The sequence below is a fragment of the Schistocerca gregaria genome, chromosome X (genome assembly GCF_023897955.1).
Source record: "Schistocerca gregaria isolate iqSchGreg1 chromosome X, iqSchGreg1.2, whole genome shotgun sequence".
Classification (NCBI taxonomy): Eukaryota; Metazoa; Arthropoda; class Insecta; order Orthoptera; family Acrididae; genus Schistocerca; species Schistocerca gregaria.
In genome coordinates, this window is record NC_064931.1 from 504,132,788 (window position 1) to 504,154,758 (window position 21,971).

The 21,971-nt window shown below is 37.3% G+C and overlaps 1 protein-coding gene across 4 annotated transcripts in view; it reads left to right on the forward strand.

The window, feature by feature from the left end:
• Window positions 1–21,971, forward strand: part of LOC126297705 (protein unc-79 homolog) — an 810,295-nt gene that overhangs the window by 558,468 nt on the left and 229,856 nt on the right. For all 4 annotated transcript variants that reach the window (XM_049988834.1, XM_049988837.1, XM_049988836.1 and 1 more), the window contains one exon: window positions 2,693–2,861. In XM_049988834.1, the coding sequence (XP_049844791.1) occupies window positions 2,693–2,861 (169 nt within the window). The remainder of the gene's footprint in view (window positions 1–2,692; window positions 2,862–21,971) is intronic.

A 21,971-nucleotide genomic window follows, 5' to 3' on the forward strand; every position in this document is an offset into this window, starting at 1 on the left:
CATACACATATTTAAATGTATGACATGTAGTGTTAGTACATTGAGAATATCTTTCAGCATATAAGTCTCTAGCTCTCACTGAATTTTGTTGGCATTCTCCATAATTGAGAACCATATCGAGTTGTTCTTCGAAGGAATACATCATTCACAATCTCTTGATTTGAGGGTACTAGTCTTACAGTTCCTTTTAGTGTTGTATCGCAAAATCTTTGAATGATATTTACATGTCAATGGCACATTAGATGGATACACTGTATTCGGTGAATATTTGCTATTTGTATGATATATGAGAGAGAATTTTCAGAGCATGTGCTTCGATAAGTGCCAAAGTGATAAGGAGTATCACTCAATCCATGATAAGAAGATTGCAGCACTACATTGATATCAATGGTTATCACTTTGAACACCTTCTGTAAATGGATGTTCATGCCACCTTTTTGGCCTTTGTTGACTTTCAAAGACTTACAGTTGCACATCATTGGATTCATCTTGACAGCCACTATCAGAAAATAAGTACCAAACTATAGAATCCCATTTAAAAAATGAAGTTTATCTTCATATCTCTGATGGGATCCCACCTAACAACAAGAAACCAATGTCATATTATGGCCCCAATTGTCCCATGCAACATTTGTCCCACAAAATTTTCAGCTGCTGTCATACTTTTGGAGTTATTCTTGGTGGCGATAGTTGGTGACTCACCCTGTAATTTATTCTACAGAGGCAGTTGAGAATTTGAGCATTAAGATTCAATTTTGAGTTCTCTCAGTGGTAGTTTTGTCCATTCAAAAATGAAATGAAAAAACTAAATGCAAGATAAATCAAAAATGTTACAAGAATTTGAGTTTTCCAAAAGACAAATGCCACCAAATAAAATGTGTATAGGGTAAAAAGGAGTAAAATTTAGAGACATGTGATGGAGGGAGAGAAAGTGATATTGCCAGCTTTTAGGAATAGAATACTTATTTATTTACTTACTTATTGCTCTACAACAAGAAATTAGAAGTAGCAGCTAACAAGGAAAATATACATTATGAACAAAACAAACACACGTATAGACAATTAAAGCTCTGTGGATACAGAGAGTAACATAACAATAAACTTTGTAAATAATGTTACTAATGTGTTTAGATTAATAAAGCTATTGGAAATTTCTTAGAAGGTCATGGGAAATGGGAATAGTAGTCAAAACTGAACAATTCAGAATCAGATTGTGATGGAAGCAGATAGAGAGAAGATCAAATGCCAGTAACATACAACTGAATCATTTTAGGACTTAAGTGGTTCAGGGAAAGTCACTAGTAAACAGTTGCATTTCAACTTCTCCAAACCTTAACAAATTTTTTGAAAATGATCTGTATGGTTTTTAAAATATCTGTAAAATCTGTCATAACAGTGACAAGTAAATTGAAGTGTATATTTATAGTAAAAATATAAATAGTTTCACAATGGACAAAAATGTAATGAAAATTATTTTACCAACTATATTAAGCAATATGAATCAACATTTAGGGAGATGATAAAGATGGTAAAGTAAATGGCAAACAAGAATTTCATCTGCACTCAGCCCAGTTCAAAAGTAATAGCAGTGTGCATAGCTATAACACCAGGAGAAAGGATGATCTTCACTATGCAGGGTTAAATCTGACTTTGGCACAGAAGGGGGTAAATTATGCTGCCACAAAAGTCTTTGGTCACCTACCAAACAGCATCAAAAGCCTGACAGATAGTCAACCAACATTTAAAAATAAATTAAAAGAATTTCTAGATGACAACTCCTTCTACTCATTGGCTGAATTTTTTGATATAAATTAAGGTAGGGAAAAAATACTAACTTAAGCATTAGTGTCATGCAATATTTTGTGTAATGTAATATCTTGTACAGACATCTTTCATTAACCTGACACGTTCCACATCATTACGAAGTGTCGTATTCATGATCTATGGAACAAGAATTATTATAATCTAATCTAATCTAATCTCTAATAAGCTGAAGCTAAAATGGTATTTCGTAGGATCTGAATACAGTAAAACAGCTACCAAATTAGGAACTGCAAAATTACTGTAGATGCAAAATTCATTATACCTAATACGTCATAGAATCAAAATATAGCAAATATTTCTTTATAAATGTATCAAAAGCAGATGTCAACATAAGTTTCTCCCTGAATCATATATGTACCTTTGATTTAGGTCATGGGAAATATGAGTTTTACTCAATCTCTGAAAAAATTTAGCAAAGCAACAGAGAAAGTAATATTAATTCTGAAATGATTACAGGACTGGATGAAATATGTACTACAGCAACTAATGCAGCTTATAAAGTAGTTTCTTCTCATCTCCTCTCCTTACTAGTGCATTAATTTAGGAGTTATTAGCCATTTTCATAAAGTTATGTGTTCAAAACCACATTAAAATCAGATTGGAGAGTATTCAGAATATTTTTGTTTCTGATAGAATTGACAAATGTGTAATGATAGAGAAGAAAAAAAATTACTTTCATATGAATTTTCAGATAGATGGGAAGAATAAATAAAAATGGTACAAGTCAAAATTAAATGAGGTAGTTTATGATAATTCGGAAGAATTGTCATAGGTAAGGCTCCCTAATTGTTTGTCTTGATCTTAGGTTTGGAAATTGCTATGCCATGAAAAATTGGTCATTAAACCTGTTGGTCTTTATATGTTACAGTGTACTTCACCCACAGCTAATAGAGAAGAGTCTACACATGGAGTAAACCTAAGACGTCTTATTAAACAAGCTGCAGTTGACTCTCCTCCACCACATATACAAGGGGAATTAGAAGACTACCATTCATCATCCCACAGAATTGTACAATATGACAGAAAAACCCAAATAGGTTTGTTCATTTTGTGTGTGTAAATGTTTTCATGTTGTAGCCATTTTCTTTGATTCTCTTGTGATTGTATTTCAAGTTATTTTCTTACACTTGTAGAGGAAATGTTTCATATGGCCATCATTTTTTTACAATAGGACAGAAGTGAGCAAGTTAGTATTTTGAAGTTTGCTTCTAGAAAAACCTATTAAATGTTACTGTTCTTAAGACCTAACCAACACCCTTGCTGCAGTGGTGACACTGGTTCCCATCAGATCACTGAAGTTAAGTGCTGTTGGGCTATGCTAGTATTTGGATGGATGACCATCCAGTCTGCTCAGTGCTGTTGACAAGTGGGGTGCATTCAGCCCTTGTGGGGCATACTGAGGAGCTACTTGATTGAGGAGTAGTGGTTCCAGTCTTGTAAACTGACATACGGCTGGGACAGTGGTGTGTTGACCACATGCCTCTCCATGTCTGCATCCAGTGATGCCCTTGGGCTGAGGATGACACAGTCTTTCAAAGTCATTACAGAAATCTAGGGAAAAACATGTACTTCTTATGATGTTTGGATTTTAATTTCTGCAGTTGTTATGTACCAAATATAACAGTTTTGAAACCTGGAGCACCATGAAGGAACTGTCTAAAATGAAACTGATACAGATTGGATACAAACCAATATACAATTTTTTTTACAATAGTTAGAGTATGATCTAAAACCATTACAAACTGAAATCAGAGCCTCAAAATTTTATGGTATGCAATCAAAGAGGGCCTTGATGTGTTCCTGGAAAAACTACCTCCACTCAGTTTTCATGTGAGGCCACAAATCTACCAAATTTGGTGCTGTAGGACAGTGATGAACAATTTACAGATCAACATGTCCCCCAGATATGTTCCATACATTAAGTTTGAGGCAAACTTGGAGATCAAGGAAATGATTACAGCCTTGTTTCTTTCAGAATTGCTTTTACATTCCTTGTCAATATGGAAAGCTATTCTTCAGCTAAAAAAGTGCCATGTGAAACAGCTTTGAAGTGTAGTACCTTAGATTCAAAAATCGTTCAGATATATCACTTACTGTTCAGATCATTCTGAAATAACAGAACCTGACATTGAATACTGTTATCAGAGATGCCCCAAACGCCATACTTGGTACTTGTACGTTATGATATTTGGCAGAATAAGTTTCCATTTTGCTGTTATCATGGTAGCCTGTAACACATTTGTGGCTATCACAGAAAGACTGTTACAGCAGGTTTCACACAAAACAACTAAATTTTGCACGCAGTATGCCATTAACTTTATTCACAACCTCATTACTTTCTGAAGCAATTTTAGTATCTGCTTAATGAAAGCTAACATGTGACATGTGCGCCACCAGTTTAGCTCACAGTCAGCAGCATTAGACCATAAATGCAGACAGGTCCACACACTTGGCCATGCTGTAACGTTGTGGCCAAACTGTGAACAAAAAGGTATAATACAGCCTTGTGAGAAAGAACAGCAGTTATCCTGTGCTGTAATCACACTGTGTAATTTAGTACCAGTTTCTCATTGTGTATAATGCTCTTCTAATTAATGGCTCAACTACAGCATTTCTGTCACAGCATCACAGCTTGTACAATATAAGTTGTCACTCTTTGGCAGTCCCAGTTCTCAAAGAACAAATCATGTACCCCCATTTGAATTCTGGCAGGCTGATGTTCCCTCTGCTGTGCTGCCAAAGTATACAGGTGCTTGTTGTCACGTTGCCACTTCATTTCATGACTCTTTTTTTTTTTTTTTTTTTTTTTTTTTTTTTTTTTTTTTTTCTCTCTCTCTCTCTCTCTCTCTCTCTCTCTCTCTCTCTCTCTCTCTCTCTCTCTCTCTAACACTGACTTTCCCAATCACACAATCGAGGGTGTTGTTTGATCTATATGTATCCTGTTTTTCAAAATGTTCGTAATATTATGCTGGTACATTGTTCTACAAATCTGCTTGAATTTTGAATCATTTATTTCATCTCTTTCTTTGCATTTCAATTTTCAGAAATTTTAATGTAGTTGCTGAAGTGAAAGTAAGTTTTATTGTCATCATTCTTGAGAATTTTTGGGGCAAATAATAAACAGTCCTTGCTTTTTCTTCATGGAATTTAATTTTAAATTTGTATTATAAAACATTTCAACCAATGTTCAGCTAGAATTGGCTCCAAAGTATTAAAATCTGATTGTATTCCAAATTACATCCTTGTGGGAGACAGTGCAAGTGTATGACTCACGGCAGGGTGTAATGGAATTTTGAGAGTCCTGAGCTGCAGACACTTGAAGATGGACACAAACTACCCAATGAGGAGCATGAAGATTAGATTAAATTAGATTAGATGCACCTTTTGTTCAAATGAATCAATAGTGAGGAGCTCCGCCAGGACATAAAACATATCTGAAAAACAAGAAGACACAATAAATATTTACAGATAAAACAAATATGCTAGTGTACATTCTACAGATCATAAATGAAGTGGTCCCCATGGATGTGGATAATGTCAGAAAAAATCTTAAACATAATATTGTTTAAGAGGTTGTAAGTAGCTTGTCTCAAAACATGTTAATATTCAGTACACTGCGACAGATAACTCTTGGGTATGGTAGCCATCCAACATCAAACAGAAAAATTGTATTACACACTTATTTACAATGATCATATTGTTGCAATGAATTTGTACATAAAGACAGGATTACACTGGTTATAGCATGCAGAATCATTTATGAGGTAATTCTTACAGTGCTGAACCCAGGGTCAGCTGGAAGGAGGCCTTAATATGTGGTGCAACAGGAGGTGGCCTCTGCTATGGACTTCACTGTGGTGTATGTTATGTGATAATATATAATAATTGTTTGTTTACACCAGGAGAAATAATGTCCAAGGTAAAATCTTCGAAATAAAAAGAAATAGAGATCATGATAAAATGTCAATGAAGTTATTTGTGCAACCAGTTGTTTATCACTGTAACATTACCTGATTGGCTGAAATATGCTGAAGTTAAACCTCTGTATAAGAAAGAAATACCATCAATCTTCCTTCAGGTTTAAGTTTCTCCAGAATTCTCAAAAAATTTAGAAAAGACACTTAACAACAACGGTCATAACCATCTGTCTACAGATAACACTTTGTCACAGCCACTGTTCAGATTTCTAATGCATTCAGATATTGAGAAGGCTGTTTGCAAATACAGAGAGAATGTACTTCATTCATTACATTATAAATTATTGGCTATTGCCACAAAATGGGTCAAATCATACACTATGTGATCAAAAGTATCTGGACACCTGGCTGAAAATGACTTACAAGTTCGTGGCACCCTCCATCGGTAATGCTGGAATTCAGTATGGTGTTGGCCCACTGTTAGCTTTGATGACAGCTTCCACTCTCACAGGTATTCTTTCAATCAGGTGCTGGAAGGTTTCTTGGGGAATGGCAGCCCATTCTTCATGGAGTGCTGCACTGAGGAGAGGTATCCATGTGGGTCAGAGAGGCCTGCCATGAAATCCAAAACATCCCAAAGGTGTTCTGTAGGATTCAAGTCAGGACTCTGTGCAGGCCAGTCCATTACAGGAATCTTATCATCATGTAACCACTATGCCACAGGCTGTGCATTATGAATAGGTGCTCGATTGTGTAGAAAGATGCTATTGCCACCCCTAAATTGCTCTTCAACAGTGGGGAGCAAGAAGGTGGTTAAAACATCAATGTAGGCCTGTGCTGTGATAGTGCCACACAAAACAACAAGGGGTGCAAATCACCTCCATCAAAAACATGACCACACCATAACACCACCACCTCTGAATTTTACTGTTGGCACTACACACGCTGGCAGATGATGTTCACCAGGAATTCATCATATCCAGACCCTGCCATCAGATCATCTCATTGTGCACCATGATTCATCACTCCACACAACATTTTTCCACTGCTCAGCTTACGCTCCTTACACCAAGTGAGGTGTCGTTTGGCATTTACCAGCGTGATGTGTGGCTTATGAGTAGCCACTCGACCATGAAATCCAAATTTTCTTACCTCCTGCCTAACTGTCATAGTACTTGAAGTGGAACCTGATGCAGTTTGGAATTACTGTGTGATGATCTGGATAGATGTGTGCCTATTACACATTACGACCCTCTTTAACTGTCGGTGGTCTCTGTCAGTCAACAGACAATGTCAGCTGTATGCTTTTGTGCTGTAAGTGTCCCTTTATGTTTCCACTTCACTATCACATTGGAAACAGTGGACTTAGGGATGTTTAGGAGTGTGGAAATCTCATTTACAGACATATGACACAAGTGACACCCAATCACCTGACCACGTTTGAAGTCCGTGAGTTCTGCGGAGCACCGCATGGTGTCTAATGACTACTGAGCTCACTGATATGGACTACCTAGCAGTAAATCACAGCACAATGCACCTAATACGAAAAACGTATCTTTTGGGGGGTGTCTGGATACTTTTGATCACATAGTGTACCTCTTTTACAGGAAATAAAGTGTGTCTATTGAAAACTGTCTTGTATTCAGCAGTCAGCAAATGGGAACTAATTACATTTAGTGTTGCACAAGGTTCCCCCTCAGGAGCTACCACTTTAACAAAGCTCTATCTGCATGGGCAAAGGAGCTTGTGTATTCTAATGAAGTGGAGAGTTTTACCAGCAATAATGTAACTGCTGGCAGTGTCTCTCAAGATGGGCACCTCTCCACAGAAGATCTGGACAAAGTGTGTCTCACAGTGCCCTGCTTGGAATCTTATCTATTCCTTTTCCTCTTTGTGATTGTAAGGCAGCAGGCAAAGTCCCTTAAAATTTGGGCAGCAGAAGATCCATGGTAACCAGAACAACAGTGATGCACATAGGCCTTACTGTGGAGGGATAGATAATGTTACACAGTCAAGGAGAGTAGGTGTAAGGGGTAAGGCCCTGAAATAGAACCTCGACAGGTGTCCATGCCGTGAGATGGCAGCCTCACTATGACACTTGGGGCTGTGGGCTGATAACATGCACCACCCAAAAACTTCAAACTACAGAAACTAAAAGGAGAAGTAGCCAAATGGACCTTAATGATTTGACCTTTTGCCTGAAATGGAAAACCTGTATTGGATTTTGAAATGTAAAATCATTGAGAGGGGTGGAAGGATTAAGACAGGCCAAAAAGAGTTGGAGATCTATAGACTGGTCATATTGGAAGTAAGTGAAATAAGATGGCAAGAATCTGGGAAGCTGAGACACAAAATGGTGGAGTGCTGCTGTATGTAGGAGAGACAGGTGAAGATGCAATGCAAAGGAGTGGTGTTGGGCTCCTACTATCTAAACTGCAAAATGAGCTTACTGAAGTGGAAATCAGTTTCAGAAAGAATAAAAACTTTATACTTTAGATCAAATTCACATAATATCACTGCTATGCACCTACTGAAGTGGCTGAAGGAGAATTAAAAAGTGCATTTTATACAGAGTTAAATATAGTCTTAGGAAAACTAATTGTAGAGACATAAATTTTTAATGGGAGACTCAAACGCAAAAGGCATCCAATACATCACTGGGAATAGAAATGTAAATGTTGAACTGCTGATAGATATGCATGCTGAGCATGACCTGGTCATTGAAGGCACACTATTTCCACATCACAACTTCATATATATAACATAGCCATAAGTTGTAAGATTTGATACACTCTGCTAAATGTCCCAAATAAGATAGGAGCAAATGTTGGAAGTGACCACTACTTACTTTTGGCTGAGTTCTGACTGAAGATAGTGGCAAATAGAATCAAGCTCAATCACTGTGTGTGTGTGTGTGTGTGTGTGTGTGTGTTAAGGCTAAAAGACAAACATATCAAAGAAATATTTGTCCTTGAACTACAAAACAGATTCCAGGTCATCTCTAGCGAAAACATTATGCTGGAAGGAAATAACAAATTTGTCAAAGCTTAAAAACAGTCATCTACACTCTGGAGAGAGCATACTAGGGTTGAAGACACAGTGAAGAAAATAATGGATATTTGATGACATGCAAAATGAAATTAGCTGCACGAAACAAAAGTTAAATCTTTGTAAGACAAGAGTGCAGAGGATTGAAGTGAATAAGCAATACACAGAAGGAAACAAAAGAGTAACATTGAGGATAAGGCAAGATAAAAGGAAATAGATAGATGAGCAGTCACAGTTAGCAGAAGAGGTAGCAAGACAGGGAAATCTAAAGGAGCTGTACAACATCACCAAACAACCCTAGGGAAGCGTCCTGGGACCTCTGCTGTTCCTGATCTATATAAATGAGCTGGGTGACAATCTGAGCAGTTCTCTTAGATTGTTCGCAGATGATGCTGTAATTTACCGTGTAGTAAGGTCATCCGAAGACCAGTATCAGTTGCAAAGCGATTTAGAAAAGATTGCTGTATGGTGTGGCAGGTGGCAGTTGACGCTAAATAACGAAAAGTGTGAGATGATCCATATGAGTTCCAAAAGAAATCCGTTGGAATTCGATTACTCGATAAATAGTACAATTCTCAAGGCTGTCAATTCAACTAAGTATCTGGGTATTAAAATTACGAACAACTTCAGTTGGAAGGACTACATAGATAATATTGTCGGGAAGGCAAGCCAAAGGTTGCGTTTCATTGGCAGGACACTTAGAAGATGCAACAAGTCCACTAAAGAGACAGAGGTGTAGACCTGTTCGTCCTCTGTCAGGATATTGCTGCGCGGTGTGGGATCCTTACCAGGTGGGATTGACAGAGGACATCGAAAGGGTGCAAAAAAGGGCAGCTCGTTTTGTATTATCATGTTATAGGGGAGAGAGTGTGGTAGATATGATACACGAGTTGGGATGGAAGTCATTACAGCATTGACGTTTTTCGTCGCGGCGAGACCTTTTTACGAAATTTCAGTCACCAAATTTCTCTTCCAAATGCGAAAATATTTTGTTGAGCCCAACCTACATAGGTAGGAATGATCATCAAAATAAAATAAGAGAAATCAGAGCTCAAACAGAAAGGTTTAGGTGTTCGTTTTTTCCGCTCGCTCTTCGGGAGTGGAATAGTAGAGAGATAGTATGATTGTGGTTCAATGAACCCTCTGCCAAGCACTTAAATGTGAATTGCAGAGTAGTCATGTAGATGTCGAACTTCCCATGAAGACATTTAGACATGAAGATCCAATTAAGAGCAAGGATGAGGTGATCACTACAAACCAATGGGAACAGCTGCGAATGAAATAAGGTGTGCTTTGAGATGCTAAAAATGCAAAAACTTCAGGCCTAGACAGCATAGTACCAGACCTGTTAAAATCCAATAACAAAAATACTCTTAAAATGCTACACTCCTTACCGAAGCATATTTGACTTGAAGAGTAATCCCTAAAGAAGTGAAAAAGTCGATTAGTGGTAAAGCTCCCAAAAATGGAACTTTGTCAAATTGTAACAAATGGCATGGTATTACACTGCTGTCAGTCTGCAGTCAAGTTCTCACCATTGTTGTTTTAAAGAGGATTAAAGATTCAGCTGAAAAATTAGACTGTGTAATGAACAGGCCATTTTTTGGGCACAACGCAGTTTTGTTGACTATTTATTAATTCTCTTGTGATCATATTGGATTAAAGCAAAGGATTCAAGGCATTCATTGATTTTGAAAAGGCCTTCAATTCTGTGAAACATTAAGTGCTGTAGCAGGTACTGTGGAAGTATGGTTCACCACAGAAAATTGTAAACATCAACAAAATTCTCTATGATGGCTACAACTCTCAGTTCATGGAACCAGTACTAGAAATAAGAACAATTTTCTTAAAGATTGAAAGTCGTTTACTTTGATCCAGAAAGGTATCCATTATTCAGGGACACATATTTTAAATAACTTATCAGCAGCCATAAAAACTTTAATGACTACTGGATTTCAGTTTAATAGGAGCTTTAAGATTTATTGTTGACTAATTTGTTCTATTCCATTAACATTTTTTGTTAGTAGAACTGATTCTTGTATATATCATTAGCAATATCAAATAACAAGTGTTTTAAGTAAAATGTGACTCTGAACATTTTCAGTATAGTAGTGTGATAAATTTAATAAGTATTGTACACTGATTTTATGTTGATGATTCATGGTAGCAATACATTATGAATTATAATATGTACCTCTGTTTATTGTACATATACATCATTTGGGACAAGTTTTTATCACTTAAATGGATATTGTTTAAGATTGTTTTGACACATTTGACATCCATAAGGACCGTTTCACTTGGGATCTATGGATAGCACATTAGCATACTTTTTTGTAATTATTTATTATGTATTTTATTTCATGATATGTTCTCCATCCTTGAGAATCACCTCACTAGGAATCTGTAGAAGAAAAAGTATACACAGTGTAAAGTAATTGTGCACTTTCTTCTTGTAGCATTATCACCAGTAGGTCAAAAAGTTGTCCAGCTGACACAAAGTTTACATCTCAATATTGAATCATATTCAAAATCATAAATAGCCATGTTATGGTGGTTAGTGTTTATTTTTTATACAAACCATGGAAACCATTTTAATCTCCCCTTTTTTATAATTTTTCAATGAGACCTACATTGGTTTGCACACTTTTTTCTCCACTATGCTATAGGTCTGAATATTTTTTCTGTAAGTCTGAATATTTTCATGCAGTAGAAGTACATTCCTGTTGCCCACTTATATTTATGAAGCAGTTTCTGAATATCCACTAGTATACTCTGAGGTTGGCCTTGCCGTCATTCTTTACAACCCTCTACATCTCAAAAGATGCTGCTCACTAGGAGGCACTGTCCTTGCATAGTTTTGATGGCAAATCTGAAACTTGTCATTTCATACTCAGTTCTATGATCATGAAACAAGCTTTCAGTACGTGTCACATTATTTATCAAAGCATCATCTCCTTTATTGCAAAATCTCTTAACTTAGTAGTCCATGATCGATAAATAGGTTCCAGGTGGCACATACTTTTTCATAACCCATTCTTTGAATAATTTTTTAGACTGCATTATGTACTGTTGCAATTTTGGTGCAATTTAATTCACACAGATCTGTCTGTCTTCACCAATGAACTCCTCAGCTCTTTCTACGTCTACATCTACATCTACATCCATACTCCGCAAGCCACCTGACAGTGTGTGGCGGAGGGTACCCTGAGTACCTGTATGGTTCTCCCTTCTATTCCAGTCTCGTATTTTATGTGGAAAGAAGGATTGTCGGTATGCTTCTGTGTGGGCTCTAATCTCTCTGATTTTATCCTCATGGTCTCTTCGCGAGATATACGTAGGAGGGAGCAATATACTGCTTGACTCTTCGGTGAAGGTATGTTCTCGGAGCTTTAACAAAAGCCCGTACCGAGCTACTGAGCATCTCTCCTGCAGTGTCTTCCACTGGAGTTTATCTATCATCTCCGTAACACTTTCGCGATTACTAAATGATCCTGTAACGAAGCGCGCTGCTCTCCGTTGGATCTTCTCTATCTCTTCTATCAACCCTATCTGGTGCGGATCCCACACTGCTGAGCAGTATTCAAGCAGTGGGCGAACAAGCGTACTGTAACCTACTTCCTTTGTTGTCTGATTGCATTTCCTTAGGATTCTTCCAATGAATCTCAGTCTGGCATCTGCTTTACCGATGATCAACTTTATATGATCATTCCATTTTAAATCACTCCTAATGCGTACTCCCAGATAATTTATGGAATTAACTGCTTCCAGTTGCTGACCTATTTTGTAGCTAAATGATAAGGGACCTATCTTTCTATGTATTTGCATCACATTACACTTGTCTACATTGAGATTCAATTGCCATTCCGTGCACCATGCGACAATTCGCTGCAGATCCTCCTGCATTTCAGTACAATTTTCCATTGTTGCAACCTCTCGATACACCACAGCATCATCTGCAAAAAGCCTCAGTGAATTTCCGATGTCATCCACCAGGTCATTTATGTATATTGTGAATAGCAACGGTCCTATGACATTCCCCTTGTTGCATAGTGTGGAGATATTTTATGGGCAATGGATTTATGTTGTATGCTTATGTTCCTGCCTTTGAAGTGTTTTACCCACTTCCTAACCCTGCTGGAGCTAATTCATACACCTCTGTATGTATATTAAACCTGACATGAATTTCAATAGCAAATAATTCAATGACAGCAAGTTGTTGGAATTAACTTCAGTGTGGGACATTTTGTAAATATAGCAGCCCACCTGCTTAGTTGTGTTGTAACATGCTTGCCTCCCATACAGCAGGCCCAGGTTCAATTTCCAGCTGGGTTGGAGATTTTCTCAACTCGTGGACTGTGTGTTGTGTTTTCCTCATCATCCTTTCACCCTCATCACTGGCACGCAAGTCGCCCAATGTGGTGTTGACTGAAATAAGACTTGCACTTGGCAGCCGAACTTCACCAGGCGGGGCCTCCTGGCCAACAATGCCACATGATCATTTCATTTCATTTGTTAATATAGCTTGTAGCCACATCATAGAAGTTTATGATGTCACAAATTGACAAATATAGCCTAACATTTTTATATTATGAAAATCCAGTCATTTTTATTGCATTGTTAGAATTAAAACTGTAATAAAAGGATGGTCATAGATTTCAGTATGAACTTCATATTTGTAGTTTGACAAAGAGCATTACACAAAAAACAGGCCACTATAATTAATAATTGCTGTTAGAGGCATAGTGCTGTTTCTTTCTGGCACAACGTACTTTAATAACACGTCTTAGGAGCCCTTTCTCTTGGATTCTTCTGCAAGTGTCTATTACACATTATATATGAAAACTGAAAAAAAAAACTTTTGCACTAGGGAAGAATAAAATTTATCATCTGCTGTGGGCACTTAGTAACTTTGTTCCCATTGTTCAAAAAATGGTTCTAAGCACTATGGGACTCAACATCTGTGGTCATAAGTCCCCTAGAACTTAGAACTACTTAAACCTAACTAACCTAAGGACATCACACACATCCATGCCCGAGGCAGGATTCGAACCTGCGACCGCAGCAGTCGCACGGTTCCTGACTGAGTGCCTAGAACCGCTAGACCACAGTGGCCAGCTGTTCCCATTGTTCATTCATTAAATTATCTCTGGATAGTGACAATGGGTCATTGGTCAACATTCATACTTTTTTGTGAAACTATAATTATAATTTCATTCTTAGCTAAAGCTGATTATTTGGGAAACTTTATCACTGCCATTTGGCCCCTATACTTAGATGAATCCTTTGATTATTATTAGGATAGACTTCTACTTTTTTTTCTCTGTCTTGTCCAGCTGTTCATGAACTCTATTGGCTGTATGCACACTTTTGTCCACAGTCTCCAGAGCACTGTAGCTGTTGGAGTCTTTTAGACTAATGGTGGCAAAGGGTTTCTTACCATTCTGTTCACATATGGAGCACAGGAATAATAATTGTCTGAATGCCTCTTTGAGTGCAGAAATTATTCTAACCTTATGCTCATTACCTCTATGTGAGCAATACTTAGGGGATTGTATTATATTCCTAGAGTCATCATTTAAAGCCGGTTCTTGAAACTTTGTTAATAGAGTTTCTTGGGATAGTTTACTGGTATCTTCAAGAGTCTTCCAGTTCACTTCCTTAAATATCTCTGTCACACTCTCTCCCGGATCAAACAACAAACCTGTGATCTTTTTTTATCTGCCCTTCTCTGTGTATGTTCAGTACCCAATGTTAGTCCTATTTGAAACAGGCCCCACATACTTGAGCAATATCCTCAAAATGCCCACATGAGTGATTTGTAAACAATCTCCTTTGTAGACTGATTGCACTTCCCCAGTATTCTGCTAATAAACCAAAGTCCACCACCTACTTTACCCACAGCTGAGTCTTTGTGATCATTCCATTTCATCTTTCTACAATGCCCTACATCTAGTTATTTATATGAGTTAGCTGATTCTAACAGTGACTCATTAATATTATACACATAGGATACAACATTTTTGTTTTGTGAAGCACATAGTTTTATGTTTCTGAACATTTAAAGCAAATTGTCAATCCTTGCACCACTTTGAAATATTATCGGGATCTGACTGAATACTTATGCAGCTTCATTCAGATAGTACTTTGTTACAGTAACTGCATCATCTGCAAAAAGTCTGAGGTTACTATTAATATTGTCTGCAACATCATTAATATACAACATGAACAGTGAAGGTCCCAACACACTTTCCTGTGACACACCTGAATTTACTCCTACGTCTGACAATGTCTGTCCATCCAAGATAACATGCTGCGTCCTCCCTACTGAAAAGCCCTCAGTCCAGTCTCAAATTTCACTTGATACCCATTTTATTGTAGTTTTGACAATAGGTGTAGGTGTAGTAGAGAGTCAAATACTTTTCAAAGATCAGTAAATACTGCTCTACCTGAGTGCCTTGATCTAAGGCTTTCAGTATGTCATGTGATAAAAGTGCATGTTGGGATTCACATGATTTATTTTTGTGGAATCCATGATGGTTGGCATTGAGGACATCATTCCGTTCAAGATACTTCATTATGTTTAAGCTCAGAATGTGTTCTAAGATTCTACGACAAATTGAGGTCAAGGATATTGGATGGTAGTTCTGTGGATCACTTCTACTAGCCTTCTCATAGACAGGCATGACCTGCACTTTTTTTTTCCTTGAGTGACCAATGATGCATTATAGTTAGAACAGGGACTAACTCAGTCACAAATTCAGTATAGAATCTGACAGACCTTCCATTGATTTCAGCTGTTTCTCAACACCACTGGCACAAACATTTATTTCACTCATCTTTTCAGTACAAGGAATAAATTGGGACAATTCTGCTGGCTTTTCCTTTGTAAAGGAACATTTGTAAACAGAGTTCAACTTCTCAACTTTTCCTTTGCTACCCTCTATTTCAATTTCTGCTTCATTAGCTAGGGACTGGACAATAACTTGAGTGCCACTAGAGACTTCACATATGACCACAATTTCTTTGGGTATTGTGAAACATTATTTAGTAATGTTCTGCTACAGTAGTCATATGTATTACTCTCTTGACAGCCAAACATGTTTCATTCAGCATCTCTCTATCTACAGCCCTATGCTTTGTTTTACAACTGTTATGCAATAATCTCTGATTCCTTAGGAGTTTCTGTACAGTGACTCTATACCTTGGAGGTTCCTGCCCATTGTGAAGTTCTACTGGGTACATATGTATCCAGTGGATGGTCAACAGTTCTTTTAAACTTGAAACATAGTTCCTCTATGTGCTTCTGCCCTGTCCTGAAAGTTTCAAGTTCCTCATTGAGTTATGACATTACTGATTTTTTATCAAGTTTCCTGAACATATATATCTTCCCGCTTCTTTTAGTTGCCTTTTGAACTTTGGTAATCATTGTTGCTACAGCGATTTTGTGGTCACTAATACCAGTGTTGATGTGGAAATCTCGAAGAGGTCAGGTCTACTCATTGTCATGTTTCACAGGATGTCTTATCATGCCCATCACTAACAAAATTATAATTTTCTAATTTAACTGTTGGATGATTAAAGTCTCCACTGATAATTACAGTATGATTGGGGAACTTACACGTAAGTGATCTGAATTTTACTCTTAAGTTTTCAGTTATAGCAGGAGATGAGGCTAGTGGATAATGGAAGAATCCAATTATTATTTTATGCCCACCCCTGATACTTAGTCTTGCCCAAACAATTTAACATGCAGTTTAAATTTCCATCTTGATGGATCTGAGTTTCTTGTCTACTGTGACAAATACACCACCTCAATTTCACATTTGCCTGTCCTTTTAATATACACTAAATGTTCCCCAAAAATCTCACTGCTATCAATTTCATGTTTCCACCAGCTTTCTGTACATAGTATTATGCGAGCTTCATTGCTTTTTATGAGTGCTTCAAACTCTGCCACTTTGTTGTGAATGCTTTGGCAGTTTACCATTAGGATTTTAATAGTCTCACTTGCATTGCTGTTGATTGTGGGTCTCAACTGCTATAATTATATCTAAATTGGAATGAAATGTATGCCTGTGTGTGCAGTGACTGTTGAATATTCAAACTAAAGAAAGAATCTCAGTCATCCACTATCCACAATTTATTGCAGATCTATATTTCAACGATATCATAGTTATCCTGGGTGCATTCCCATAGAGTCATATAGGACCCAACATTTTAGAGCATAACATATGACAAAATGACATTTTCCTTTACATGGCAGCCATGTAAAGGCTAACATTACTTTATCATATGTTATGCTCTGACATGTCGAGGCCTGTAGGACTCTTAGGTAATGAACCAATGATGCCTACACTATATTTGAAATCTAGATCTGCAGTAAATTTTGGATTCTGTGACTGACTGCTGTCGTTTCTTCAGTTTGCTATCAGTTTGCTATATTATACTTTAGCTACTGCCAGATCAGCTTTGTGTTTTAAGCTCAACTGCTCCTACTGCTTGATCATGGAGTGATGAGCACCATTGCTACTGCAACAAAGACCAACCTTATTACTTTCCACACAGACTGAAGAAACTGTATGGAATCTTCACATTTTAACCATTTCTTATAGCTTCACAGAAATCTCCACATGTTTCCACTCTGATTATATTAATATTATCTAGACAGATTATTTAGTATATTCTGTTCAGTAAAAAATTATGTTTATGTGACTTCTTACACTCTTTAATTAAAGCAAAGAATTTAATTATTGTATTTATTTAGTGTATGGAAAACCTACAGACAACTTTGATGCATTTAAAATGGTAAAATAAAATATTTAAAAAACATAAAAATTAACAAACTAGTATGACACTATATATAGCAATCGAATAGTTAGATACATCATTAATTTCACATTTCCATCATAGCTCTGTGGCCTAGGAGCTTAACCAATAAGTAGGCTTTTAAGAAGCCTTCATGACATCATCACAGTCTCATTTCAATCTTCTTAGTGGACACTCATGCTGTCTACCATAGTCACAACCAATCCTATTTGCGATCCCCCATTTATAAAGGAATACATCGCATTTTGCATGCCTGGTTCTGATGCAGCTGTAGTGGCCAAACCAAAAAATGACTGATTTATGACAAATTATTTGATAAGATAATCTTTTTTATATGATTTATGAATGTTACTGAGTTATCAAAATATAAGCTTAACTATTATACTTCATTTAATGGTATGACACTGATAATAAAGTACATGCTATATTTGGAGAGAGTATTGGTCAGCTACATTAAGACCAGAAGTTAATGTTTTGTGCTAATATCTGTAGTTTACATGGTACTGCTAGTTACAGTACTGATTCATTAAGTAGGATCTTAGATTTCCTGGTAACAAACAGATTCAAAGTTCCCATTTTGGTTAACATACAAAATGGAATCAGTGACAATAAGGCAGTTCTTTAAAGGAATATTATGAAAGTAGGTTTGTATTTTTGGTTATCAATTGTGACAAGAAACAATCTGAAAATTTTGTAAGAGTTTACATCAAACATTCATCTTCAGGACTCAAAATGAGGAATATTAATTAATGAAATTCAGGAGCATTCTACAATATGTCTTTGTCATATTTGTGCCCAACAAGGTTGTTAAGAATTGGGAATACTCGATGAGGTTCAATAATAGTATCAGAAAGTTGCTATTAAAGCAGTGTCATCACAGATTTAAATGAAGCTAAAGCCTTGTTGGCAAACAGAAGTTGAATGTGTCCTCAGTGGGTTGAAGTAATACATGTGTGGAAAGTCAAGTTGGTCAGCTCTTAGCAGTTCTAGTCCACCACATGAGCAGTGAAATCAGATGGTGTAAAAGGTCAGTGCCACAAATGAAACTGCTGGTCCTGGCTCCATACAGGTCAAGCATTCATCTTTACTTTTGTTCCATATCGAAAGCCGGCCTCCATGCCCTACTAAGTGTGTACCTCTGGTCTCTGATACAATGGTTGCAGATATTCTAATCTTGGCTGGCTCTTTTATAAATGAATCCCAATAACATGATGCATGTGTCAACACTCTCATCTGTACAGTTGTATTTTACATTCATTTTTCAGGAAATACTCAGCTGTGGGCAACTTCTGAAGTTCCCTGTGACTGCAGGCTTTCTCAGCATATTCCTCTAATAAAATCATCTTGGGTGATCAGTGGTGGTCTCATCTTGTCGCAACATTTCAATGAGTATTGTTCACATCTTCTTCAGGCAAAGTGTTCTGATACTGTGTTCTGTGTATCTGTATAGCTACTAGACCACTCACCCCTTCTGTGGGTGGGTCAATCAAGGCTTCCCCCCCCCCCCCCCCCCCCCCAAAGAAGCATTGAGGCAGACACCACTGCCTTCACAGGGGATTGTTCCTGTTTCAATTACATAATTGGAGAATTCCACTCTCTGTTGAGTTGAAACCTGATATGGCAGTTTATTAGGTTGTTGCACAGACATATTTCTACCACATTGCCAGTCAGGTCTCAGAACCCGTTGAACTGCATAGTATCTTCAGTTGTTCGAAACTGAAAGTGTGTTTCTCATTTGTACCATGCTCTGCCACCATGGACTTGTTTGTCTGCCCTACTCAAAAGTTTCTGATGGCTTCCACATGGTGCAATGAGATGCATCGCTGTGTCTATAGGATGTACTGCATCCCACATTCACACCCAACACTGTAAATGCCTGGCATTCATAGTCCTAACATGTTTTTGGTTGATCCAAGCATGTCTTTAATTTTCTGTGTTGCATGGAAAACAGTCTTTATTTGATGTTTCTCCATTATTCATACAATTTTGGCCATCAGCAGCCATGCATGTAGCAGGACTGCCTCATGTTTGACTTCTTCTTCTTCTTATTCTTTTACTTCATCTTGCGATTTGTCTTCCCTTCTCTTACCTGCTTTTAAGGTACATCTTATTTGCATCTCATTGTAACCATTTTTGCAAATATTTTCCCACAGGTAAGTCATTTGGCAAGTCCTTCATGTTGCAGAGGGACCTGGCTCTGTGAACTAAGATGGTTAGTACAGTGTTGTGTTGTGCTGGATGGTGGCAACTCCAATCATTAAGGCAAAGGTCCATGTGTATCTGCTTCCTGTAGACTGAGAGTCCCAGTGTGCCATCCAGACTTGTCTTGATGTAATATCTAAGGAAGGCAGGCTTCCAATCTCTTCTGTCTACATGATGAATTTGATGATGTTGTCAGTGCCACCGAATCGACATAGAAAATGCTACAAGTTTTCCCCACCATGTTGCCAGACCACAAGTGTGTCAATTATGTATCTGTAGAATGTCTTTCACTTTAGGTCAAAGGTATTAAGCACTACATCTTTGAAGTGTTCCATGTATAGATTAGCCATACCCAGAGCTAATGGGGGACCAATTTCAACCCCATCTACTTGCTCATATAGTTTAGGCGAGAGCAAAGGTCCACACAGGACAGTGATCTGAATCGGGTGTTTTTCCTATTTGTCAGTGTAGTGTGGCAGCTCTGCATCTTCACTTGAGAGCTTTTTGTTGGAAGACTCAGGTATGGTGTGTCAGTGGTTTGCACATTGAAGCTTTCAAGATACGAGATGAGTCAGTTTTTTGGAACTTTTGATCAAAGTATTTACCATATAATTGATGGCTGTCTGTCTGCTATAAGAAAATCCCAAAGAATTACTAATAACTTGTATGTAAGTACACAACTCATGTTTTAAGATTAGTTGTTAGTTTAACAGGTTGCCATATATGGCAGCTGATACCAGAAGTTCAGAAACCAATTGCCACAGGCCAAATATCCTAGACTTTAGTTGGGGAATATGTTCACATAGGTACCTTTGCCCCAAAATGTTTGTCTTTTCTTTCATCAGATTTAATACTGAACACATATTTTTATTTAACATATTTAAGGAACCTTAATTTGTACTTCACTGTTTCTGATCAACTGATACAGTATTAATCTGATTAGTCCAACTTCACATTACAGAAACTATAAGAGAAAAATATTCTCCATGCCATTGTCTTCTAAAACATTAGAGGAGGATAAGAAGCTAATTGAAAATGTATCTTCCATTAGAAATATAGCTAAAAGACTTAGATATAATGAATCCACATTACATAAAGGGTTATGAAGTGATACCGTTGGGACATTTTGAGGCAGTACTTTCTGAGACAGAGGAAACTGAATTGGTAGAGCACTGTACCAATCTGGATTCTATGTTCTATGTCCTTATTTTTAATAACTTCCAACATTTCAGCATATCAGTTTGCCAAAAGTAATGGTGTAAACCACCCGTTTAATAAAGAAACCCAAGTGACTGGGGAAAACTGGGCTCACTCTTTCATTGCTCATACTAGTTTAAGTTTGAGAAAAGAGTTCCACTGTATCCTCTTCAAAGTGTCCCTCAAGCAGATATAAGGAATCTTCCAGAGGCACCTGGGTGAAAAGTGATGTGTCATAAAAACTTACTCATAAGTCCTCGTCCAAGCAAAATTCTTGGAATAACTTTATAAAGTCTGTGGAGTTCTTGATGTAGTGTTGTCTGTGACATATAAGATGTTTTAGCAGTTGAACCAGATATTTGGCTATCCTATATGTTGGCAGGTTTATGGCCCCAGTGGTACGCCTCCCTTATGTGTTTTCAGAAGACTTAGTTTTATGTTGTCTCGTTGTTTCTGTAGGCTTGTACCAAGGCACCAATGAGAGGATGTTGTTTGGTGGCCAGTATCCTCTTTCTACAACACAAACTGTATGCAAATATTAACTGGGTTCTTTATGCATAAAAATAGAAATTTACTTGGCTAAAGATAGTCATTGTGATACAAGCTCTCTGTAATCATCCACGTTAACCATGCTTTGCCATAGGCCTGTACACAATTTCATACTGATAATGCAAAACCAAAAAAGCTCATCTTAGCAATGTTTGAGCAGTGCATGTAGGAGCCAGCTTTGAGAGATGAAACAAGGATGCAAAGTCTTGTGATCTGTCACTAAATTGATCTTGTGACCATACAAATAGTGATGTAATTTTATGATGAAATATGCCTGGAGAAATTGAAGAATCACAGTGATGGAATTTGGTCATCCCATACATAATAGGGAAAGCCTGTTTTTCAATTTGAAAGTAATTGCACTGAGTTTGAGTTAACAACTCTGAAGCAAAAGCAATAGGTAAT